Raw genomic sequence first — 26,106 nt, forward strand, 5'->3', positions numbered from 1 at the left:
ATAATAATAATAATGGCTATTATGCAACATAAAACTGCACGTTCTGCAGAAACGATGACGCGGTGGGATTTGAATAGCAAAACAACAAAAACAGAGTGGGACTGGCGATTAGCGCTATTTTTTTAGTGACATATCGCTCTTTTATTTATAGTCTGTGGTCTTTTTGAGTCATATGAGCATTAATCTGTAGCTATTCAGGTAAGTTCATTCAGTTATTTCCAGGCATAGGGTATGTTACATGAGTTTACATGAGGAAATACACGTGTTTAATATGCTTTACGATCCGATTAAAATGCACATCAGCGGGACAGACACCACTGCACTGACAGTATCACCACACTGTTGAAAAAGTTTCAGGTGTCCATATCTTATACCTGAAACTCAACAGGCAATGCTGCGATCTCAGGTGTTGCCAAAAAAAGATGAGTCATATTTTGTCATTGCACATAATCGGAAAGAGTCTGTACGTTTTACATCCACACTCCGACAGTCACATTTCCTGCTGAAGTACTCGTGTATTCATGTTCAACCTGTAGTGTCTGCAGTGCCTGCAGGGCTAATGCTTCCCTGGTGACCTTTGAAGTGGTTGTCTTTAAAGCCAGAATGATGGGTTCCTTACAGCGTTTGATATCAGCATCTTAGAACTATTTTAATTGTTTGGGCCTTATTTCTTATAGTGTAAACCATTTCATATCTTGTTCCTGTTATAAAGCCAACTCCTCACATGCGTGGAAGTTTTTTTGTTTGTTTTTTTCACTCAAAAGTGCATGCTGGGATCTCCTAAATTAAATTGTTGCTATGATTCTTATAGAACTGCGATGCTTTCGCTTTGCACTCAAACAGCCCTGCGAGACAGTTTGCTAAAAAAAAAAAAGGCAAAAGTGCTGGAACTATGATAATGTAGAGATGATCACAGACCGCATCTGCTGACAGCGGTTACAACCTGTCACAACAATTCGTTTATTAGTTTCGGCAGCGGTTTGTTTCAGCTATAGCTCTGCTGCCATCGCGGGACTATGCGCCTCCTGTCTCGCCCTGGGAATGTGACAGGTCGGTCTTTTTAGGACATTTGGGCGTGGATCTGCATCTTATCTGGTAAGTGTGTTAAGTGTTAAGTATGTGGCCGTTGTCTGCTTTTATAGCTATCAAAATACATTTCATAATCTGTTTACTTAACGTCCATCAGCAGACACTGAGGTAAACTGGCATGATCGAGGCTGAGGGGATCATGCAGGAGCAGATCAGAGCCAGATCTGCGTTTTTTTTAACTGACTACTACATGTTGGTAGTCATTAATCCTTATCCAGTGTTTAATAGTCATAACATTGTTTAGATTTATTAGATTAGATTTAGGTCACAGACCGAGGTGCACCAGTCCGGGCTCGGTAGAGATTAAAGGTGATGAACTTGTCTGGAGGAAGCTTGGAGGAGAGTCGAGAGGAAGATTAAGTTAACTTTGCGATCGCCCCCTGTCCATGGCAACAGGGGTGTCTGGTCGACTAAGTCCGGATGAGTAATGTAAACTGCGCGCCTCTTGTTAAGGGTTTATGGGCGCGATCTTAACCGAGATAAGGTACCACTCAGCATGCACAGGGGCGGTGCGGGGGGCGGGGGATTTGAGCTCCTTCTCTCTCATCAGGTTATTAATTCAGGCAGAAACGCGTTTCCCAAGGAGGCGCGAGAGCTACTCTTCACAAGGGCACGCACAGATATCAGGTCGGTGAGTTCATGTCATTTGAACGTGGATCTGAAGCTGTTCGGTTGAGTTTATTCAAAGATTACGAGGCATAGGCTATGTTGTATCAGCTGGCATATTGAACTACATCTCATAACGCGGTGTCAAACGTGCATCATCTCTATTGTCTAACATCGACTCACGTCTGAGGCGGAGGGAAGCTACGTGCGTTAAAGTCAGTAAGAAAGTCAGTGTATCCAGTGTTTAAAAGTAAATACAAAAATGTTTAGATTTTACACTGATGCTCTGCTCGTGTCTGGGTAGGGGGTAGTGGTTGGTTTTAGATTTTCCGGTGTTTTCTAACAAATAGAGCTACAATTCGCCACCTACTAACAGGATGTGGGCATCAGCTGTGCGTATGAATGGATACTACCTTGTAGGTGGCACTTTGTACAGTAGCCTCTGCCACCACTGTGTGAATGTGTGCATGAATGGATGAATGTGACATGTCCTGCGCTTTCAGTGGTCATATGAGGAAGTGCCAATGATGGTGGCAAAACACCCAAAACAAAAACAAAAAAAACAAGTTGGGGTGGATATATGGAAGACAATATTGAGGAGGGAAGAGAAGGAGCTGATGAGGAAGTGGTGTGCTGAGAATATTTTAGGTAATGAATTTTAGATAATTTAAAACAGAAGGAAACTGAAAACTGAAAGAAAAGGATGGTTCTGACATGCAGGAGGGTGTCAGGGAGTTATTAGGTATTCGGTAATTGTTACGTTTCTGATTGGGAACTACATCTCCAACAGGACGTGTTGTGGCACCAATATCAGAAGTGGAAGACAACGGAATCGTGTTCTGTGATCCAGAAATCAGCACCGATCTCTAACATGGGTTGTAAGTTTCTGATTATTAAATAACTTTAATCTTTCTCCAATGCAAGGCATCAGAGAGTCTGTAGTTTGTATTTTTGTCTCGACAGATCCGATTACCTCCCTTCTCCTTCTGCATGCTGCTGACTTCATTTTGAGCTTTCCTGTCACAGGAAGTCAAGGTTTGACTTCTTTTTCTCAAACCACTCTTATGATTAAAAAGTGCATGTGAGATATTTTATAGTTGTGATGTTTGATGTTACAGGTGGAAACCGATCTATTGGTTATTTTTGCTGCACGAGTCCAGGATGCGCCACTGATGTGACGCACGTATTTTGCAACAATGAGTTGGTCTTCAATAACAGTCACATCGCACAGTGTACAGGCCCACCACCACCCAATACTGTCTGCCAGAATGACGGACGAGCATTCGTCTCCACCGACACAGATGGAGACTGTGAATTTGAAGGAGATGCCCGTATTGAGACCCTTAAATGTACAGGTATTAACATTTACTTTCTGTAGTCCCTGTAGATTTGTGATTTGTTTTGCATGCACATTAGTATGCTTGTTTGGGGTTTTTATATATATCAAATATTGGTCTTAGGACCCTTGTTAACCCCTCACACTAAATCGCTCTCTGTCAGTGATGATCCATTAATCTCCACCAAGCAGAGTGATTAAAGCAGAGTTCAGGGAATCAGCTCCCTGTTTCACTGGGTCTGATGTGAAAGTGTCCTGATGGCAAACAATGAACAGTTTCTGGCTTTTGTTCTCTCTGTTGACTTTGCCTCTGTTATAACCTTTTGCTGAACTTGTATCAGTGCACTCGCATTGTCTTAAGTAAAGCTCAATAAATAGTCAGATTGTATATGTGTAAAATGAATTTTGTGATGTCTAATAACTGATGCCATTCTGTTTAATTTAATTAAACACTGAGTAACTCTTCTATTGTTTTCTCAACTAGACCAAAGCGACATTTGTGTTTTCATCATTGGTAAGTTTAAATTATTTCATATTACACCTTGTAATATGTTGCTCATTGTTTTGATTGATCGTTGACTGGAGTTTTCCTCTTTGTTCCAGCTACCACACCATCACCGGTCACTGCTCCACAGCAAGTCACCACAGAGGGTCCGCAAAATGACAAACGTGGACACATTGCAGGCGGAGTTTTTGGTAAATCCTGAACATCAGTCAATCTGAGACTCTGTCTGCTTACGCCATGTTTCCTCTGTCGCTGAAAAAACAACAGTGGACAGCAGCTGGTGGTAAATCTTTAATTTAAGAAATGAATGCTATTTGCTACTAATCCGACTTGCTTTTACTCTCTCGTCCTCTTTCTTCTTGCTTTCGCTCAGAGCTGAAATGTTTGTCTTTCAAATGCTGACAATCAGGTGAGATCAAAATTTCACGATGTGTTGTGTTTGTTGTGTATCGATACAGTTATCTTAAATATCCATCTCTTGATTCCACAGGTGCTTTACTGCTGCTGCTGATAATAGGATCGCTTTTGAATATTTGTGTAAAAAGATACCAAAAAAAAAAGCCAAAATCAACCAACCAATCAAGGTAATCACTACAAAATGATCATGATTCAAAACGTTTTTTCGTATGTTTGGTTATTGTGATATCTTGTTGCGAACACGTCCTCATGTTTAATATGAATTTGTCTCAGTGACTCTGGTGAGACTGTGAACCTACGAACAATGCAGCGCTCTGGAGACACCAGTAACAGGTTAGTGAGCGTTACATATGCAGCCTGTAACTCACAGTATGTATAAATGTACATTTAGATATACTCATTCTGAGTTTTTACACCTTCAGTGATACTCAGGGCGGTCCTGGACTGGATGATGACAGCTCTCCTCAATGTGATCGAGGAGTATAACCCCCTGCAGCCTCATTTATTTTCCTTTTATGTCCACCACAGACAACATGCAAGTGACTAAGCTTGAAAAGCAGGTTATGATGTTTTTGATTCATTATGAGGGATCCAGTGATACCATGTCAGTGTAGGCTGCAATGAGTTCGATGGATACCCAAGAGTTTCCCCTGTACAGATTTTTTCTAAAACTATATGGTTTGGGGCATGCAGTATGGGCCAATGGGTTATTTTTATGTATTCCAAAAAAAGAGTTGTTTTTGATATTACTGCACACTAGAGTCCTTAGACAGTCTTGGACTTTCATAAAGTGGGTGTGACTGAGATATAGGAATCTAGAGCCTGGTTTTATTTGTATGTGAGAAGTATTTTAATTGTAGTGAGACCATTCCTTTGAAATAGACATCACTGTATAAAATAACCTAATTTGACCCCTAGGATCATCTCAACCTCACTGTCAATTCCTAAATGTTTTGAATTTGTTTCCCTGAAAATCAAAACAATTCAGTTATAGTTATAGTAACTGGTGTCTACACACCTCCCTCTGCCCTTTCAGAAGCACTTGACAAACTGTGAATTAATTGTTCCTTTAATTGATCATTAGGTGATAATCCCAGGTGATCTCAACATAGTAAGCCGCACAACTAATCTGTCATCCTATTCGCCTAAACTTAAAGGCTTCCTCCAAGTCAAACTTAACTGATTTAATATGTTCTAACAGACCAGAGAAATATCCTGCCTGTGGTGTTTTTATTTGTCTGCATTAGAAATGTGAAGAAGAGGACTTAAGGTTCTCACATAGTGGTCAGAAGATGATTAATCCTTTTTCCATGACCTCTGCAGCAGCCTCATTGCTGACACTCTAAAAATCCAAGATCCTAAACTAGCTTTAAGTAATTTTACTGATGTATTTAATGCTATTGTAGATAAACACGCACCTTTTAAATATACAACAACAAAGGCTAGCTTCACTTCTTGGTTCACTGCTGAGCTCTCTACGTTATTTTATACCAGAAATAAAGCTTGGACCTTGGCTAGGCACAGCAAAGACTCTTGTCATTGGCAAAGATTCAGGCAATTAAGGAATGAGTGCACTGCTACAGTCAGAGAAGCCAAAACAGACCATTATCTGCACTGTGTCAGAGATTCCTCCTAAAACCAGAATAAATTCTGGAAAATTGTGGAATCTACGTCCTACTTCCTGCAATTCTCTACTTACCTTTATTTTACTGGTAACTGATAGCCATGTGATCTGCACTGCATTTAACAATCATTTCAACATTATTTTGATAATTGCTTATTGTATTTACCTCGGCACCATAGAAAATGAGGGATCATGCTCGTGTGCTTTCAGAGGCTTTAAGAAAGTAAAATTAATATTCTGTGATGCTTTAGGTCTTAATGGCCTTTTTTATTGATGTATTATATTTTCTTAGCGTTTTCTGATAAGGCAGAGGCTAATTGTTATGAATAATTAAATGCAATTTTGCCCAGTGGCATTTTGGAGGCTTTGTTGTATTTATTTTGAAGGTTCCTGTTTGTGTATTATTGCTGAGGTTTTTTTCACAATCCATGTTGGCATATCCCTGCAGGTCTGTCTACTAATGCAATCTGCAAGATTGGAAATGTACTGAGAATGCAAAAAAACCTTTTAGATTTCAAACATCTAAAAATAAAAATGTACCTCTTTAATGTCAACACTTTGGAGTGTGTTTTATGATTGTCGCTATATAGTTTGTTTTCACTTTTTTTTAAATAAGTTTTTGAGTCTATATTGTAAATTGTCAAATAGTAAATTGATGTTTACTTCCCCCTGCAGGTCAATTGCAAACTCACAGCCACTCATACTTAAGAGGGCTTAAGAGGGCATCTCTCTCTTTATCACAAAACTGCTTGATGAAGGTCTAGTTAAAGAAATATCACAATGGGTTTAGATTTTTTACCAGTTGGACAGTTTGTGAAAGTTGTGTGCTGCTAGTCCCTCCACTACTCACCTGTTTTAAAATAGATATGGAAAACATTAATTGGCTCTGATACCAAATCACATCTTAAATTTTCTATGGTGTTTGTCAAGGTTGTGTTGTCTTAATGTGGTATTTTGGAGGGACTTGGAGATTGTATTGTATCAATTCTTGAGGGGTTAAAAATGCTTAAAAAAGACTTTGTAGCAAATGGTATCAACCTAAACATTGCTGAAATGACTTATGAGACGTAATGTAGCATGGGAATTGTCACCATATACTTCCGTCAAAATGTCCTAAGCTTGTATATACTGCACTCTATACTTTGAAGTTTGAATAGATGCCTAACCAAAACACAATACTTGTTACCATTATTTGTGACTAGAAAAAATTGATAGATAGTGCTGAGCTGACATCTGTGTGGCATATACTTTTGACCTGCCACCTCTCCATTAACATCCCCTGTCACCCCCTAAAAAGGACAAAATAGGTCCATGGTGGGACACAGTATTTCTGACAGTTTCATATGATCGTTATTTTAACCAACTCCTCTGCATGAAGAGGATTAGTAGTTCAAAGTGCATGCTGGGATCTTCAGGGGAAGCCCCAAAGGTTACACTGTGTTCATGCCCTAATTCATACAGGAATTGTGGTTTAAGAGTCATCGTTCACAAGGATGCAGACTAACTGACTAATTGGCTCAAACCCTGCCTCTGCCGTCACTCGTGACGGCAGAGGCAGGGTTTTTGGACTTTGGACAAGCCATGTCTCTGCTTTACTTGTGCCTAAGGCAGTTTTCTGCATGAATTTGCCCAAATAAAGACTTTTTTCCAGTTATCTCTGGATTTTCTCTTTGTGTGCACAGTGTGCGGGCTCTCTACAGCTGACTTCCGAGGCAAGGTGTGTCGACCTATTTTTGACTACATTTATAGAAATAGTAATCCATTCCGATAGAACTTTAAAGGGGGTCACTCTGAGTGGACAGCTCTGGCATGTCCATCTGGTGGGAGACCCCGGGGGAAGACTCGGCAGGGATCCTCTCAACTGGCCTGGGGTCCCCCAAAATGAGCTTGAAAACATTGCAGGGGAGAGGTTAAGCAGATTCAAATTCATGGATGGCTGACAGTTTATTAGGCACACCTAGCTAACACTAATGTAGTCATACAATAGTTCTGCAATTAATCCTTTTAAAGAGGTAATTACAGGCTATAGAGACAAGTCAACTGTATGGTCTTTTTGGATTTCTTCACCTCTCTGTATCTATTTTGCACATGTGAGAGGTTAACTAATGTATTCAAATGTCTTAAAGACAAAGTTAATTTCACAAACCTGTTCAAGAAACAAGTGCAACTGACTGATTACCAATGCTGCTGTGTCATGAACCTCAGGGAAGACAGCTGTGTTACGCAGCAGAGTGAGGTGGCATGCAGGAAGTAGTCCTCAGGAGCGGGGGAGGAAGTAGTGTGCAGAGAATATTATAGATAATGAATTCAAAACAGACTGAAAGAAAAGGGTGGTTCTGACAGGAGGGTGTCAAGGAGTTATTAGGTATTCAGTAATTGTTACGTTTCTGATTGGGAACTACATCTCCAACAGGACGTGTTGTGGCACCAATATCAGAAGTGGAAGACAACGGAATCCTGTTCTGTGATCCAGAAATCAGCACTGATCTCTAACATGGGTTGTAAGTTTCTGATTATTAAATAACTTTAATCTTTCTCCAATGCAAGCCATCAGAGAGTCTGTAGTTTGTATTTTTGCCTCGACAGATCTGATTACCTTCCTTCTCCTTCTGCATGCTGCTGGCTTCATTCTGAGCCTTCCAGTCACAGCAAGTCAAGGTTTGACTTCTTTTTCTCAAACCACTCTTATGATTAAAAAGTGCATGTGAGATATTTTATAGTTGTGATGTTTGATGTTACAGGTGGAAACCGATCTATTGGTTATTTTTGCTGCAAGAGTCCAGGATGCGCCACTGATGTGACGCACGTATTTTGCAACAATGAGTTGGTCTTCAATAACAGTCACATCGCACAGTGTACAGGCCCACCACCACCCAATACTGTCTGCCAGAATGACGGACGAGCATTCGTCTCCACCGACACAGATGGAGACTGTGAATTTGAAGGAGATGCCCGTATTGAGACCCTTAAATGTACAGGTATTAACATTTACTTTCTGTAGTCCCTGTAGATTTGTGATTTGTTTTGCATGCACATTAATATGCTTGTTTGGGGTTTTTATATATATCAAATATTGGTCTTAGGACCCTTGTTAACCCCTCACACTAAATCGCTCTCTGTCAGTGATGATCCATTAATCTCCACCAAGCAGAGTGATTAAAGCAGAGTTCAGGGAATCAGCTCCCTGTTTCACTGGGTCTGATGTGAAAGTGTCCTGATGGCAAATAATGAACAGTTTCTGGCTTTTGTTCTCTCTGTTGACTTTGCCTCTGTTATAACCTTTTGCTGAAATTGTATCAGTGCACTCGCATTGTCTTAAGTAAAGCTCAATAAATAGTCAGATTGTATATGTGTAAAATGAATTTTGTGATGTCTAATAACTGATGCCATTCTGTTTAATTTAATTAAACACTGAGTAGCTCTTCTATTGTTTTCTCAACTAGACCAAAGCGACATTTGTGTTTTCATCACTGGTAAGTTTAAATTATTTCATATTACACCTTGTAATATGTTGCTCATTGTTTTGATTGATCGTTGACTGGAGTTTTCCTCTTTGTTCCAGCTACCACACCATCACCGGTCACTGCTCCACCGCAAGTCACCACAGAGGGTCCGCAAAATGACAAACGTGGACACATTGCAGGCGGAGTTTTTGGTAAATCCTGAACATCAGTCAATCTGAGACTCTGTCTGCTTACGCCATGTTTCCTCTGTCGCTGAAAAAACAACAGTGGACAGCAGCTGGTGGTAAATCTTTAATTTAAGAAATGAATGCTATTTGCTACTAATCCGACTTGCTTTTACTCTCTCGTCCTCTTTCTTCTTGCTTTCGCTCAGAGCTGAAATGTTTGTCTTTCAAATGCTGACAATCAGGTGAGATCAAAATTTCACGATGTGTTGTGTTTGTTGTGTATCGATACAGTTATCTTAAATATCCATCTCTTGATTCCACAGGTGCTTTACTGCTGCTGCTGATAATAGGATCGCTTTTGAATATTTGTGTAAAAAGATACCAAAATCAACCACCAGCAAGGTAATCACTACAAAATGATCATGATTCAAAAAGTTTTTTCGTATGTTTGGTTATTGTGATATCTTGTTGCGAACACGTCCTCATGTTTAATATGAATTTGTCTCAGTGACTCTGGTGAGACTGAGAACCTACGAGCGATGCAGAGCTCTGGAGACACCAGTAACAGGTTAGTGAGCGTTACATATGCAGCCTGTAACTCACAGTATGTGTAAATGTCGTTTAGATATACTCATTCTGAGTTTTTACACCTTCAGTGATACTCAGGGCGGTCCTGGACTGGATGATGACAGCTCTCCTCACCGTGATCGAGGAGTTTAACCCCCTGCAGCCTCATTTCTTTTCCTTTTATGTCCACCACAGACAACATGCAAGTGACTAAGCTTGAAAAGCAGGTTATGATGTTTTTGATTCATTATGAGGGATCCAGTGATACCATGTCAGTGTAGGCTGCAATGAGTTCGATGGATACCCAAGAGTTTCCCCTGTACAGATTTTTTTCTAAAACTATATGGTTTGGGGCATGCAGTATGGGCCAATGGGTTATTTTTGCGTATTCCAAAAAAAAGAGTTGTTTTTGATATTACTGCACACTAGAGTCCTTAGACAGTCTTGGACTTTCATAAAGTGGGTGTGACTGAGATATAGGAATCTAGAGCCTGGTTTTATTTGTATGTGAGAAGTATTTTAATTGTAGTGAGACCATTCCTTTGAAATAGACATCACTGTATAAAATAACCTAATTTGACCCCTAGGATCATCTCAACCTCACTGTCAATTCCTAAATGTTTTGAATTTGTTTCCCTGAAAATCAAAACAATTCAGTTATAGTTATAGTAACTGGTGTCTACACACCTCCCTCTGCCCTTTCAGAAGCACTTGACAAACTGTGAATTAATTGTTCCTTTAATTGATCATTAGGTGATAATCCCAGGTGATCTCAACATAGTAAGCCGCACAACTAATCTGTCATCCTATTCGCCTAAACTTAAAGGCTTCCTCCAAGTCAAACTTAACTGATTTAATATGTTCTAACAGACCAGAGAAATATCCTGCCTGTGGTGTTTTTATTTGTCTGCATTAGAAATGTGAAGAAGAGGACTTAAGGTTCTCACATAGTGGTCAGAAGATGATTAATCCTTTTTCCATGACCTCTGCAGCAGCCTCATTGCTGACACTCTAAAAATCCAAGATCCTAAACTAGCTTTAAGTAATTTTACTGATGTATTTAATGCTATTGTAGATAAACACGCACCTTTTAAATATACAACAACAAAGGCTAGCTTCACTTCTTGGTTCACTGCTGAGCTCTCTACGTTATTTTATACCAGAAATAAAGCTTGGACCTTGGCTAGGCACAGCAAAGACTCTTGTCATTGGCAAAGATTCAGGCAATTAAGGAATGAGTGCACTGCTACAGTCAGAGAAGCCAAAACAGACCATTATCTGCACTGTGTCAGAGATTCCTCCTAAAACCAGAATAAATTCTGGAAAATTGTGGAATCTATGTCCTACTTCCTGCAATTCTCTACTTACCTTTATTTTACTGGTAACTGATAGCCATGTGATCTGCACTGCATTTAACAATCATTTCAACATTATTTTGATAATTGCTTATTGTATTTACCTCGGCACCATAGAAAATGAGGGATCATGCTCGTGTGCTTTCAGAGGCTTTAAGAAAGTAAAATTAATATTCTGTGATGCTTTAGGTCTTAATGGCCTTTTTATTGATGTATTATATTTTCTTAGCGTTTTCTGATAAGGCAGAGGCTAATTGTTATGAATAATTAAATGCAATTTTGCCCAGTGGCATTTTGGAGGCTTTGTTGTATTTATTTTGAAGGTTCCTGTTTGTGTATTATTGCTGAGGTTTTTTTCACAATCCATGTTGGCATATCCCTGCAGGTCTGTCTACTAATGCAATCTGCAAGATTGGAAATGTACTGAGAATGCAAAAAAACCTTTTAGATTTCAAACATCTAAAAATAAAAATGTACCTCTTTAATGTCAACACTTTGGAGTGTGTTTTATGATTGTCGCTATATAGTTTGTTTTCACTTTTTTTTAAATAAGTTTTTGAGTCTATATTGTAAATTGTCAAATAGTAAATTGATGTTTACTTCCCCCTGCAGGTCAATTGCAAACTCACAGCCACTCATACTTAAGAGGGCTTAAGAGGGCATCTCTCTCTTTATCACAAAACTGCTTGATGAAGGTCTAGTTAAAGAAATATCACAATGGGTTTAGATTTTTTACCAGTTGGACAGTTTGTGAAAGTTGTGTGCTGCTAGTCCCTCCACTACTCACCTGTTTTAAAATAGATATGGAAAACATTAATTGGCTCTGATACCAAATCACATCTTAAATTTTCTATGGTGTTTGTCAAGGTTGTGTTGTCTTAATGTGGTATTTTGGAGGGACTTGGAGATTGTATTGTATCAATTCTTGAGGGGTTAAAAATGCTTAAAAAAGACTTTGTAGCAAATGGTATCAACCTAAACATTGCTGAAATGACTTATGAGACGTAATGTAGCATGGGAATTGTCACCATATACTTCCGTCAAAATGTCCTAAGCTTGTATATACTGCACTCTATACTTTGAAGTTTGAATAGATGCCTAACCAAAACACAATACTTGTTACCATTATTTGTGACTAGAAAAAATTGATAGATAGTGCTGAGCTGACATCTGTGTGGCATATACTTTTGACCTGCCACCTCTCCATTAACATCCCCTGTCACCCCCTAAAAAGGACAAAATAGGTCCATGGTGGGACACAGTATTTCTGACAGTTTCATATGATCGTTATTTTAACCAACTCCTCTGCATGAAGAGGATTAGTAGTTCAAAGTGCATGCTGGGATCTTCAGGGGAAGCCTCAAAGGTTACACTGTGTTCATGCCCTAATTCATACAGGAATTGTGGTTTAAGAGTCATCGTTCACATGGATCAGACTAACTGACTAATTGCCTCAAACCCATCGCGAGTATTAACCAATCACAGCAGAGCTATGCGACCGTGCCTCTGCCGTCACTCGTGCTGCATTTATGGCTGACTTTCCCACTTGGAAAATTATGAACGACCTGTCATGTCAGAAAAAACTCAGCAATTTGGAGATAGTGCCATAAAGAGGAGTGCTATGCGGTATTAATGTTAACTGCTGTCCATATAGAGTGACCTAGATTACTTCGAAAAGTTATTAATTTCTAGAATAAACCCTGATAACAAGTAGGTAACGCTATTTTAAGCTATGTTTTAGTGGTTTTAGAGGATGTTAGAGCAGCAACAAGATACAAAATCGCAAGTATAAGTCTTCAAACTGTTCTCAGCACCCTATTTGCATTAAAATGCAGCCCATCTTCTTTGCAGTTTACATGTTCCCGCTTTACCACCTCTCAGCACATGAACACAACGAAATCGGAAGAGCTACTTCTTCACTTCTCTGATATTCCGTGAACGCATCAGCCGCCTCTGGGAGTGCTGCTGCTTCGTGCCATTTGAAGGATCACCTGGAGCCGCTCGGGTAAGTTTATAAGTTTATCTAAATAGTACCAGGCGTACATATCGGCTATTATATCAAAGTGTCATCTCATAACCTGTCCTACTTAACGAACTTCAAACGAGCATCACCAGATCACTCGTGAGGCGGAGGGGAGCTGCCTGCGTTTAGGATAGCGTCTTTTTGGTTATGAGTGCTAGATGTTAAAAAGCCCATATACAAACGTTTATACTGAGATTTCGCACGTGCACTCAGGTGTACCGGTCCGGGAGCTCAGAAATACCGAGTGAGATGAGAGGTGAGAATCACAAGTGACTGAATAAATGACTCCCGTCGAGCGAGAGATCAAGGTACCCTGCTGCATGATAAGGTTGCCTTACAGCCATAAGTTTTAGGGTGAACTTCTCTCGGAAGAGCTCCCGCTGAATGACACACCGAAAAATGGTGCGCATTAGCAGTGCGTTTAGGAGACGACCCATTGACTACGTTTAAAAACATTAACAGCTCCCTCTTCACCACGATCTGTCGCGGTGTCTCTCAGCTGGCCTGGGGACGTCTCGGGATCCCCGAGAAGAGATGGAAGAAGTGGCCGGGGAGAGGGAAGCGGAGGGAGTGCTTAGGGTACAACGTGAGGTGGAAGTAGGAGTTGAGTGCGCCGGTGACTGATGAGGGTGTTTTCCGCACATTGACCCGTCCGGCGGCGCAAATAAACAGCGGTTTAGGAGCGCAGCTCCTGCGTGTAGGTGCGGCTGAAGTAGCATGCGGGGAGTGTGTACTGGAGCTCTGCAGCCTGGTGACAAGTCTTTCCTGCTGACAGATTGACTCCAAAACCAAAGCTTAGGCGAGATTTGTGGGTTTTGAAAGGATTTATTCATTTGGAGTTGTCCGTTTTTGTCTTTTTCGCGTGAGATTACATTTTAAATGTTCCTGGTTTTAAGAACAGACGTAGTACCTGCTTGGGTGCTGCTAACAGGTCCCATCTGCGCCCTGAGCAGTTTTGACATGTCGAGCTACAAAGCTTTTGTATTCTAAATAGCAAAAACGGTTGAAGAAGTCATAGATAAAAATGGCAGACAGCCTTATGTAGTCAAAAATCCTGTCACTTTTGTAAATGGGGATTTAGAGACAAGTCAAATGTAGATAGAGACTTCCAGTCCTGTAAGTACTCACTGTCTTATTGGAATTATCACATTCTGTTTTGCAAAATATGCAAAGAAGATTTTCAAGGAATACAAACAGTTCACTTATAATATGTTTTATACCATAACATTTGTGTTGTAATAGTGTCTGCACATATATAAGAACGTTGGATTTGATGCTTTCTGTGGTATTTTGATGACATTTATTTCTTTTCGTAAGAAGCATCTTGTTTGAATGCTTTGTGATGTAAATGTTTTGCCTTAAATTATTTGATTTTCTGTTTGCTTTGCTGACAGCCAGCCAGTTAGCTGTGCTAATTAACATTCCCACTGCCCACCATGGGTCACTTTAGAAAATCTATGAGTAACTATGAGTGTATCCTTGCAGTGCACACTTCACGTGTGTTGCAGTGACAAACTGTGGTTGGAATAGTGTGTGTTGTGGCACATGGGAGATGTGATTGTGGTTGAGCTGTGGGCAGTGTTCTGTTGAAGCGCCTTCAAGGGGTGTCATTTTTGTGGGGTGGTCGAAATTGGTGAGAGTCCATACACTTGTTTTCACTCTGTGTGGCACTTAAGGTGAAAAGCTACACACTTCAGACTGTCTCTGCAGGTGTGTCCAGACTTTTCAAGCGAGGGCCAATTTGTTTGGGCAATGTTGTTCATCATCTGTTTAGGAAAACACATTAGTTCCTACTTGATGCAACAGTTAAGAGGCCACAATTGGCTGGTCTTTGGACAAGCCATGTCTCTGCTTTACTTGTGCCTAAGGCAGTTTTCTGCATGAATTTGCCCAAATAAAGACTTTTTTCCAGTTATCTCTGGATTTTCTCTTTGTGTGCACAGTGTGCAGGCTCTCTACAGCTGACTTCCGAGGCAAGGTGTGTCGACCTATTTTTGACTACATTTATAGAAATAGTAATCCATTCCGATAGAACTTTAAAGGGGGTCACTCTGAGTGGACAGCTCTGGCATGTCCATCTGGTGGGAGACCCTGGGGGAAGACTCGGCAGGGATCCTCTCAACTGGCCTGGGGTCCCCCAAAATGAGCTTGAAAACATTGCAGGGGAGAGGTTAAGCAGATTCAAATTCATGGATGGCTGACAGTTTATTAGGCACACCTAGCTAACACTAATGTAGTCATACAATAGTTCTGCAATTAATCCTTTTAAAGAGGTAATTACAAGCTATAGAGACAAGTCAACTGTATGGTCTTTTTGGATTTCTTCACCTCTCTGTATCTATTTTGCACATGTGAGAGGTTAACTAATGTATTCAAATGTCTTAAAGACAAAGTTAATTTCACAAACCTGTTCAAGAAACAAGTGCAACTGACTGATTACCAATGCTGCTGTGTCATGAACCTCAGGGGAGACAGCTGTGTTACGCAGCAGAGCAGGTGATGCGCTACTGAGTCACTAGTGAGGTGGCATGCAGGAAGTAGTCCTCAGGAGCGGGGGAGGAAGTAGTGTGCAGAGAATATTATAGATAATGAATTCAAAACAGACTGAAAGAAAAGGGTGGTTCTGACAGGAGGGTGTCAGGGAGTTATTAGGTATTCGGTAATTGCTACGCTTCTGATTGGGAACTACATCTCCAACAGGACGTGTTGTGGCACCAATATCAGAAGTGGAAGACAACGAAATCCTGTTCTGTGATCCAGAAATCAGCACCAATCTCTAACATGGGTTGTAAGTTTCTGATTATTAAATAACTTTAATCTTTCTCCAATGCAAGCCATCAGAGAGTCTGTAGTTTGTATTTTTGTCTCGACAGATCCGATTACCTCCCTTCTCCTTCTGCATGCTGCTGACTTCATTCTGAGCTTTCCAGTCACAGCAAGTCAAGGTTTGACTTCTTCTTCTCAAACCACTCTTATGATTAAAAAGTGCATGTGAGATATTTTATAGTTGTGATGTTTGATGTTACAGGTATTGGTTATTTTTGCTGCAAGAGTCCAGGATGCGCCACTGATGTGACGCACGTATTTTGCAACAATGAGTTGGTCTTCAAAAACAGTCACATCGCACAGTGTACAGGCCCACCACCACCCAATACTGTCTGCCAGAATGACGGACGAGCATTCGTCTCCACCGACACAGATGGAGACTGTGAATTTGAAGGAGATGCCCGTATTGAGACCCTTAAATGTACAGGTATTAACATTTACTTTCTGTAGTCCCTGTAGATTTGTGATTTGTTTTGCATGCACATTAATATGCTTGTTTGGGGTTTTTATATATATCAAATATTGGTCTTAGGACCCTTGTTAACCCCTCACACTAAATCGCTCTCTGTCAGTGATGATCCATTAATCTCCACCAAGCAGAGTGATTAAAGCAGAGTTCAGGGAATCAGCTCCCTGTTTCACTGGGTCTGATGTGAAAGTGTCCTGATGGCAAACAATGAACAGTTTCTGGCTTTTGTTCTCTCTGTTGACTTTGCCTCTGTTATAACCTTTTGCTGAAATTGTATCAGTGCACTCGCATTGTCTCAAGTAAAGCTCAATAAATAGTCAGATTGTATATGTGTAAAATGAATTTTGTGATGTCTAATAACTGATGCCATTCTGTTTAATTTAATTAAACACTGAGTAACTCTTCTATTGTTTTCTCAACTAGACCAAAGCGACATTTGTGTTTTCATCACTGGTAAGTTTAAATTATTTCATATTACACCTTGTAATATGTTGCTCATTGTTTTGATTGATCGTTGACTGGAGTTTTCCTCTTTGTTCCAGCTACCACACCATCACCGGTCACTGCTCCACCGCAAGTCACCACAGAGGGTCCGCAAAATGACAAACGTGGACACATTGCAGGCGGAGTTTTTGGTAAATCCTGAACATCAGTCAATCTGAGACTCTGTCTGCTTACGCCATGTTTCCTCTGTCGCTGAAAAAACAACAGTAGTGGACAGCAGCTGGTGGTAAATCTTTAATTTAAGAAATGAATGCTATTTGCTACTAATCCGACTTGCTTTTACTCTCTCGTCCTCTTTCTTCTTGCTTTTGCTCAGAGCTGAAATGTTTGTCTTTCAAATGCTGACAATCAGGTGAGATCAAAATTTCACGATGTGTTGTGTTTGTTGTGTATCGATACAGTTATCTTAAATATCCATCTCTTGATTCCACAGGTGCTTTACTGCTGCTGCTGATAATAGGATCGCTTTTGTATATTTGTGTAAAAAGATACCAAAATCAACCACCAGCAAGGTAATCACTACAAAATGATCATGATTCAAAAAGTTTTTTCGTATGTTTGGTTATTGTGATATCTTGTTGCGAACACGTCCTCATGTTTAATATGAATTTGTCTCAGTGACTCTGGTGAGACTGAGAACCTACGAGCGATGCAGAGCTCTGGAGACACCAGTAACAGGTTAGTGAGCATTACATATGCAGCCTGTAACTCACAGTATGTGTAAATGTCGTTTAGATATACTCATTCTGAGTGTTTACACCTTCAGTGATACTCAGGGCGGTCCTGGACTGGATGATGACAGCTCTCCTCACCGTGATCGAGGAGTTTAACCCCCTGCAGCCTCATTTCTTTTCCTTTTATGTTCACTTTATTTCTTTTCTTTTTTTAGTTGGTTTTATTTGCCATTACATTTTGGAGCAGATCTGAATTACAACACATATCCCAGGTTCGAACCTGGGGTGGGTGCTGGGTTCTGACCTTGGATCGGGGGGCTTGTAGTTCTCCCTGTGTCAGTGTGGGTTTTCTCCAGGTTATCCAGCGTCCTCCCACAGTCCAAAGACATGTAGGTTGATTTGTAACTCTAAATTGGTTGTAGGCGTGAATGTGAGTGTGAATGGTCATCTGTGTCTATGTGTCAGCCCTGTAATAGTCTGGCGCCCTGTCTAGGGTGTACTGCATGGGGCAACCTTTAATAGGATAACTTGTTACAGCTAATGTATGAATGAATGAATGAATGTTAATGCTGCAAGAAATAAAATCTTGCCTCTGAAGAATAAATGCCATATATCTTAAAACCCAGCAGATGGTAGCAAAGTGCAAAAGGGACAGCAAATTCAACTCCATATAAAAATCTCCCTCAAGTTTGTCTTCCATTTTTTGCTTTCATTTTCCTAAAGTTTTATACCTCTTAATTTTTTAAATAAACATGTAAAATATGAAGCAGTGTGCCTTTTGTTTTATTGTTGTGCTAGCCACCACAACAAGTTACTGTATGCTCATGGATGGATTTGTGAATGGGCCTACTGGGCAAAGGCTCAGGGGCCTATAGTGTTCCTTGGCCTTCACCTGCAAAAAGTCACTCAAATTAACAAATGTGGACAAGAAAGGGACTCAAAATGACCCCAAAGCAACATAAAAAAACTTCACCGAGACACAAAAGACATAAAGAGAAATGACAACAAAGAGATGCAAAACAATCACAAGAAGACACAAAATGATTGTCAAGAGATGCAAAGCAGCTACAGAGAGATCCAAAATTACTACAAAGAAACATAAAATGACCACAATGACTACAAATCGACTCAAAGAGATGCAAAAGGACCACAGAGAGATAGAAAACAGCTACAAAAAAACTACAGAAACAAAATGTCAACAAAGAAATACAAAACAGCTGCAAAGAGACACAGAGACTCCAAACAACTACAGAAGGGGCAAAACAACCACGAGACATAAAATGACCCTCCAAATAACTACATATTGACTCAGAGACCCAAAAGGACAACAAAAAGATGCAAACAGACCCTTCCACGGATACAAAAATTACAAAGAGACACAAAATTACACAGACATACACAAAATGACTACAAAGAAATGCAAAATGACCACAGAAAGACACAAAAAGACATGGAAAATAAATAGACTGACAAAGCAACAACAAGAGGCTTAAAAACTACAAAGTCAGTGTGTAGCGTCTCTGTAGGAGAGGTGGTTGTGTCTTCTGCATGTCTATGCCCAGGAGACCTTTGTCTAATAATCCACCCATGCTCAATAATCATGTCTCATTTAGTATCACAGGTCAAAACACACATATTATGTGACTAAGATGTAAATTAAAGATGTGAAGGGTTTTTCAATAGGGGTAAACCAATATTGTTTTTTCAGGGCTGATATGATACTGATCATTAGTAGTTAATGAACCGATATTTGAAACTGACATGGGTTTAAAATGAAAATGAAAATGTGTCTGTCAATATTTAGAATATGTGAAATTTAACAAACTTCAACATAAAGTTTTATTTAAATGCCTTTAGCAAGTGCCTATTAAAAAGTGAAATATTCAACATCATATACAGCATGCTCCCAGCAAATCATTACTTTTTGTTTATCAAGTCAATTGAAAATTTAAATCACCCCCCCCATGCTTAACTATCCTGTCCAATAAAAGAAATTAAGATTTTTAAAAAAGTAAATAAAAATACCCTCCTAAAGTTTTACAAAGTAAAAGTTCATCCCATGCTAACATTTCTATGCATGTTTTTTTTTTTTAATTAATTAGTTTTTATCAGCGATCATTAAAATAAAATACCGATACAGATAATCGACAAAAGACCAAATATTGGCCCCAAGCCAATAATCTGTCGACCCCTAGTTTTCATTTCTAATACCTTTTAGGAGAGCTAACAGGGATGTTAAAGTCAGTCTTTATTGTTGTAGTTCCTGCTCAAGTCTGTTGGAGTCCTCGTGTCTGTCTCCAGTGGTGCACTGGGAGACATGGCAGTATGTAGAGAGGCAGGGCAGCGACACACACACACACACACGCACACACGCAGGGCTTCCTGCTGCTCTCGGTGAAGGAGCGACTCTGCAGTTGGACACACGGACAGCTTGTGGTGGACACACGCTTCACGTATGTGGTGTTTTCCTTCAGCGCGTGTATTTATGTGTTGGGGCTGGACTGCGTGAGGAGAGGGCTTTACTGTGAGGACTGCAGCAGCCACTCTGAGGGAAATATTATCTCTACACGACTACGCAGAAGAAGACGATTTGCTGGTAAGATTTCTGTGAGTTTGATGTAGCTCGTGTGAAAAATGATCATTTATGTAGGCGATGAAGGATTTACTCGAGGTTAACACTAACGACACAGACCATTAGTTTACAAATGTCACGTTTCGCGTTTCAGTCTCCAGGTGCTGCGACAGGTGACAAACGCAGGTGTGCTTGAATTGTTTCTGCTCGGATATAAAGGTGAAAAACCTCCTTTTCCCCCCACTCAGATATGTTCTGTATCATCAGCTGCAGTTTAGGAGATGAGATTATAGCGACAAGTTTATATTTTCTAATCTCAACATAGTTTAAACGGCAAAATGTAAGTGAACCCGTGAAATCATGAAATGTGTTGGTTCAAGGGCTGGCTCGTCTGCCTTACATCTTTAAACTTTACAGAAATGAATTTCTCTTGCTGATACTGTTTGGGGATAAAGCCTGTAACACAACCAGCGTAGCTGTTCCACAGTCACTAGTGTTTGTTGTTTGCTGTATCAACATTTACTTTTTCTTCTGTTTCCTAAACTAATGAGGAAGCAATTTTTAAATGCGTCTGCAACTCTGTCTTGAACTTTTAGTGAGAAACTGGTTGTTTGTCCAGTTTGATGGGAAATGAGGCAAGTGTGTGGAAAGTTGTGTAACATATGAGGAGGCAGAAGAGGAAAGCGGCATGCTGAAAACTGAATAGAATGGATATATTAAAAAAATACAAAAAACAACTCCCTTGCATGCATTTATTCAAGTAGAATAAAGTTAACGTTAAAGGAGTAGTTTGTACCAGCACCAGTGCCAGTTTGCACCAGCTGAAACTTTTTCTGGTTAGAATTCCTTCCTAGGTTTTTATGAGGAGCCGAAACATCTGTAGAGGTCTCTTCCTCTCCAAAACAAACAGACCCATTAACTTAAGCTGCTAAAAACAATGAAAAAAACAGTTTCACATTACAAAAAAATGTTGCTCTGACGCTGTTCAGCAGGTAACAAAAGGGCCACTAACTCAGTACCAACCTGTATGTGGTCACATTTTTTCACTGACAGCTTAAGATATAGACATTCAGCAGGTTTTCACCAGAGGCCAAATTATTCTCAGAGGTCGCCACCTCTCCAAGACGAACAGACGAGGTGATCTAAACTGTTTAAAACATGGATAAAGCAATTTCACTTCACAAATCAAAGTTTTTGTGATAATTCTTATTGTGGACAGGCTGCTCACTACGGTGGCCAACGCGAAATGTGAAAACGTAAAAGACCCTATCTAGAGCCACTATCTTGTTTGTCCATTTTGGGCTACTGTAGGAACGTGGCAGACTCCGTGGACAAGGACCTAGAAATAAAAGCATGATGTCAGCTCCGATGCTCATCAGGTGCACTTTTTTTAGCCTTCTTTGATAGAAGTTTTTGGGTACGCTTAAATGGATGGCAGCCGAAAATTTTCTTTGATTTGATGGTCTTTTATAAAGAATTATTTCAACAATTGCAGAATTGAGGGGCGCCCAGTATACAGAGGCTATGTCCTCGCCACAGTGGCTGCAAGTTTGAGTCCGGCCTCAGCCCCTTGCTGCATGTCATCCCCTCTCCCTCCCCCTTTTAGGCTTAAACTGTCCTCTAAAATAAAGGCAAAAATTGCCCCAAAATCTTTAAAAAAATGTAATTCTGGCAGAATTGTAATGTTCACCAATATCTTTCTAACTACATTTCGACCTTGGGCCGATTGTGAATTCCTCAGTAAAACGAGAGAATCATCCCCATGTTCTGTGATAGGGTGCCGGCTATTGAGCGTTTAAGAAAGTGTAGACCACATTTTACTGTGGATTATTTTAAATATGACACTGTGACTTCTCTTTTTGACCTTCTTGACGAGAACTCGCTTGCATATTTGCGATAGTGAAGGCATGACCCGCCTTACTCTGCCTCTGAGTTGCTTACCCTGACCCTAACCAGTGTCACTCCCTCTGCCTAAACCTAACCAGTGAATACAACCAGTACAAGCCAATCAGAGGCAGAGTAGTGCAGGTCATGCTTTTGCTGTTCTAAGAAATGCAAAGTCGCGACCCGCTCCCTATGTAGATACAAATGGCTCAATCGAAGGCAACAAAAACACAACAACTCTTATTTTCAGGTGATTATACACTAAAGAAAACATACTTATTATATTCAATTTCTGCCAATTTATCCTCCTAAATCCTACACACTGAACCTTTTCATGTTTATATCATCCAGTTTAACCTTTTTTAAGGCCAAGTTACTGAGAGACTGTTGCATGTGTGCAAACATGCAGCTGCCAAATCCTTTTGGCACAGTATGTGCAGTATAGGCCAGGTGACTCATGTTCTGTATTACTAATATATTATCTGTGTATATAATTAAGTGTTGCCCCGGGCCAGCCTTTTATTTACTGGCCTGAGCCTCAGTACCTATCACATTATCACTGATCTTTGCAGTGAGGTGCTACATTTCTCCGCGTGGTTGTTGGCAGCCAGGCTGTGACTGTGAAATAGCTTCGGCAGTCCAAAGAGAAAAAGTGATAGCTGGTTATCTTGTATACTCTGCTGGGAGGCTGAGAACGCTGCTTCAGAAAGCTAAATAACAGCAGTGTCCAGTGAATGATCTGGACCTACTAGTTATTATTTAACTGTTAAGCTTGTGTTTGACAAAATACTGAAATTTAACACACAAAATTATGGATATGTGTCTGAGGAAGGGTTTTGTTTCGTCATACTGAAGGATGAAAAGTTTTGGCGCGTTGTTATGTGGTTTGTTGTGAGAAGAGGGAAGTTGCAGATTCAATTTTTGTTTCCTCCGTCTGACAACAACTAAATGAGAAATATTTCCCTTTAAAAATGACTCAGGATTTTTCGAATTAATGCAATAAAAGCGTTTTCTGATAGAGCTTCCTCTTCAACCTAATTTTAGACCAGTGGTGCTCAAGGTTTTGATGACTGCCAGTTTAGGGAGCCAGCGTATCATCGAGGACCACGAGGATTCAGGACTCTTGATGCTGGCCACTTTCACAAAGCAGTCCCACGCCAACTCTCCAACATTCAGTGGCTTACAATATTAAGCCATGTTATAATGTACCACAGAGCTTACTTTTGTTTTACCTTCACTACTCTTCACATTCAAACTGTTGAACCTGACATTTGCACGCTTCACCTCTGAACTCATGATAAGATTCGGATCTGTTTAACCCTTGTTGAGCCTTGAATTCAGCTGTTTGCAGATAAGGTAGATCACTTCAGATGATGACCAGATGATGATTTAATTACATTACAGCGGCACTCTCAAAGCAACATTTGAAATGTATTAAATGTAAGCTATTGAAAGTAGTGAAATGGGATGATTGAAATATAATGCCTGCATTTCACGCATAGACTGTAGACGTATAAATAAATGAACATAGTGACGTGCCCCATTGGTTTGTGGACTGCGTTACTTGCTCAAGTTTGGCGGTCGCCGTTGGGGTTTTTTTTCCGGGCCAGAAGTGACCATATTTGTGTATGAGAGGGTGGAGTGAGGGGCGGATCTGATCTGTAGTGTCACTATGCAGACACCCAGTCACTCAAGTGGCTCCGCCCTCAAATAAATTTAAATTTGGGCTTTAATACAATACAAACAGATGACTTGCTAAAAAAATCTCCCTCCTACAGTTGTCTGTTTTTTCTACCAGGCTGTAAACATGTTCATTTCTGTTGAAAAGCTAGGCACAAAATAGGGGTCTATTGATGTCTGCTGGATATTGATTGTTTAGGATCAGCCTCAAGTGGTCATAGAGGGACTGCAGATTTTGGCATTTGTGCATTGGTTTCATTTTCAGCCCAGAGGTTTTAGCTCGATTTCATGCATGGCCACACAGTGTTTCTGAGGGCCGCCATTGGCCAACAAGCAGCACTTTGAGCAACTGTGTTTGAGACAGTTTCAACTTTAAACTTCCTGTCAGCTGTCTGAAGAGTGAAGTGTATCTGTAATCTGACTGGTTTCCAGTGGGACAAGGACGAGGTGTTCCACAGAATTATAAGTGTGTGGTTTCCTTTACGAACTTCCTGTTTCTTCCTCATTTGACTGGGAGGCAGTGGAGTTGGTCGAACTCGCCGCAGAGGATGTTTGAAAGGGAAAGCAGCTCATGCAAATCCCCTGCTCTCTCCTTGGGACTAACACCTGAGCTCCTGCTGCCCTTGCGCCGATATGTCGCTTGTCAGAGTGAGCAGCATCTGTGCGTTATGTAATTTTTCCCATCTGAGCAGCAGCAGAAGTGCCACAGCACTGCAGAGCCAAAACCCTGTCAACACAAATCATATTTATTTTGTGACTCTCAGCTCTCCTTGGGCTTTCACGACGGTGGACCATATTCTAGCAATTAGTTAGTGATTAAATTGGACACTGACTGTAACTGTAACCATTAATCAATAACACTGATTCAAAGCCACCATTTTAGCTGATCTTTTCGCTGCCGTACGAGCTCCCTGTAAACATCAGTTAACAGCTGTAACGTTTAGTCTTGTGACTGTGGGTCAAAGAGCACTCTGTGCTCATACTGTACCATGGGATAGGACCAAAATATCAGGCGCATGAGGCTCATTAAGACAGTTACATAAGTTATTGCCCTGAACAGTAGTTCTCAGCTCTCTGTCATACCCGATAATTGTCTGACTGACCAATGTGCCGGGTGTGGCCCCATGTTGGGTCCTGTTACATTCAAGATGTTCTGATTAAAAGAAAAAAATGCCTCGCTGTGTTGTGATAATGAAATCCGGCACCTCGTAATGTTTGTGTGTGTCTAGTGTGACCTCTCTTCCTACTACGCCCACTCTAATCTTTCTCTCTCTCACTCTGCGTCTCCAGTGTTGTATTCTGGGTCGGAGTGCTAATGTGCCACGTCCCAGTTGCAAAGCGATGAAAGCATGACAAGAGTGTTTGTTTTCTTTCCAGAGCGCGTCGTCTCAGGTTATTCATCACCATGCCATTCTTTTCTTGTTGCTTCTCTCAGCTCAGTTGTAGCAAATCTTTTATCAGATCACTTTGGAGAGTGACAGTTTAATTTTAGAGGGAGATATGAGATTATTTACAGGTGGTTTCAGTACAGATTGAAGATATTATAGAAAACAAATTGTTATATCGATCTTTGTGAGGACTTGGAATGAATCTTTTTAGTCAACATTATTGGAGTTATTGTATTTCAGATTTCTGTGATTTAACTTGTAGCAGTTGTGGGATATCTCACAGTACAATGTGTGTTTTGTTCTATAGTTTCTGAAGGTTAATGAGTGCTGTGTGCTTTGCTGCTTGTATACTGCCTCAGTAAGTCAGTGTCAGGCCTTTAGGCCTTTCCAGCAATGATTACTTTTATTTTTTTTTCTCTGTTTGGTACGTCTGGTACTATTTTGACAAATTGTTTACGGAATTAGTCATTTAACCCACAATGTCAAACCAAGTACCAGAGGTATGCATCAGATGACTTCGACTTGAGTCACACATTTAATGACACAATATCAATAAAGATTTGTGACTCTATTTAACAGCAATGCTTTGTAACTTCATAAAATACTTGCTATACTGCCCCACATACAAAGATTTAAGTACGTTGCTTGAAAAGTGTAAAACAAATAAATTAATTTTGCTTCATTTCCTGAATCAATTAACGTTAACGCAATTAATTCCCAGCAAGTCAACACTTAATTCCCCAGATTCGAATTGTCTGGGCCAATCTGACGGCATCCAATCAAGTTGCAGGAGAGAACCATGATGAACGAATGTTATGTTATTTAGCACCAGTTAAAAAATCCAGGCTCTACAGTTTTGAAGCATTAACCAGCATGTTTGGTGGCTCATCAAAATTGGATTTACTTTCAATGGCCTCATAGATTATTTGACTATTGGAATCAGTGCTCAAAGCCTC

The 26,106-nt window shown here is 40.3% G+C and overlaps 4 protein-coding genes across 7 annotated transcripts in view; all 4 read left to right on the top strand.

The window, feature by feature from the left end:
- Positions 1-1,621: 1,621 nt before the first annotated feature.
- LOC121945051 (uncharacterized) lies at positions 1,622-4,651 on the top strand. Its single transcript, XM_088076040.1, has 9 exons — positions 1,622-1,716; positions 2,486-2,573; positions 2,659-2,730; positions 2,814-3,050; positions 3,516-3,545; positions 3,635-3,727; positions 4,027-4,120; positions 4,227-4,286; positions 4,376-4,651. Exons 2-9 carry the CDS (start codon positions 2,567-2,569, stop codon positions 4,437-4,439), a joined length of 657 nt encoding a protein of 218 aa, XP_087932166.1. The 5' UTR covers positions 1,622-1,716; positions 2,486-2,566; the 3' UTR covers positions 4,440-4,651.
- Positions 4,652-7,792: 3,141 nt separating this feature from the next.
- Positions 7,793-11,320, top strand: LOC148189773 (uncharacterized). Its single transcript, XM_088076041.1, has 8 exons — positions 7,793-8,078; positions 8,164-8,235; positions 8,319-8,555; positions 9,021-9,050; positions 9,140-9,232; positions 9,532-9,610; positions 9,717-9,776; positions 9,865-11,320. Exons 1-8 carry the CDS (start codon positions 8,072-8,074, stop codon positions 9,926-9,928), a joined length of 642 nt encoding a protein of 213 aa, XP_087932167.1. The 5' UTR covers positions 7,793-8,071; the 3' UTR covers positions 9,929-11,320.
- A 1,727-nt stretch (positions 11,321-13,047) lies between these two features.
- Positions 13,048-18,392, top strand: LOC148189774 (uncharacterized). The gene is made up of 9 exons (XM_088076042.1): positions 13,048-13,135; positions 15,854-15,941; positions 16,027-16,098; positions 16,182-16,406; positions 16,872-16,901; positions 16,991-17,083; positions 17,386-17,464; positions 17,571-17,630; positions 17,719-18,392. The coding sequence occupies exons 2-9, from the start codon at positions 15,935-15,937 to the stop codon at positions 17,780-17,782; spliced, it is 630 nt and encodes a 209-aa protein (XP_087932168.1). The 5' UTR covers positions 13,048-13,135; positions 15,854-15,934; the 3' UTR covers positions 17,783-18,392.
- A 1,534-nt stretch (positions 18,393-19,926) lies between these two features.
- pip5k1bb (phosphatidylinositol-4-phosphate 5-kinase, type I, beta b) overlaps positions 19,927-26,106 on the top strand; it is a 52,159-nt gene continuing 45,979 nt past the window's right edge. For 2 of the 4 annotated variants that reach the window (XM_088076847.1, XM_088076849.1), the window contains exon 1: positions 19,927-20,233. The gene's annotated coding sequence lies outside the window, so the exon portion shown is untranslated. The remainder of the gene's footprint in view (positions 20,234-26,106) is intronic. The other 2 variants (XM_088076846.1, XM_088076848.1) reach the window with 1 other exon arrangement.

The sequence above is a fragment of the Plectropomus leopardus genome, chromosome 4, assembly GCF_026936395.1.
Source record: "Plectropomus leopardus strain MGB_pleo_1.0 chromosome 4, ASM2693639v1, whole genome shotgun sequence".
NCBI classification, from domain to species: Eukaryota; Metazoa; Chordata; class Actinopteri; order Perciformes; family Serranidae; genus Plectropomus; species Plectropomus leopardus.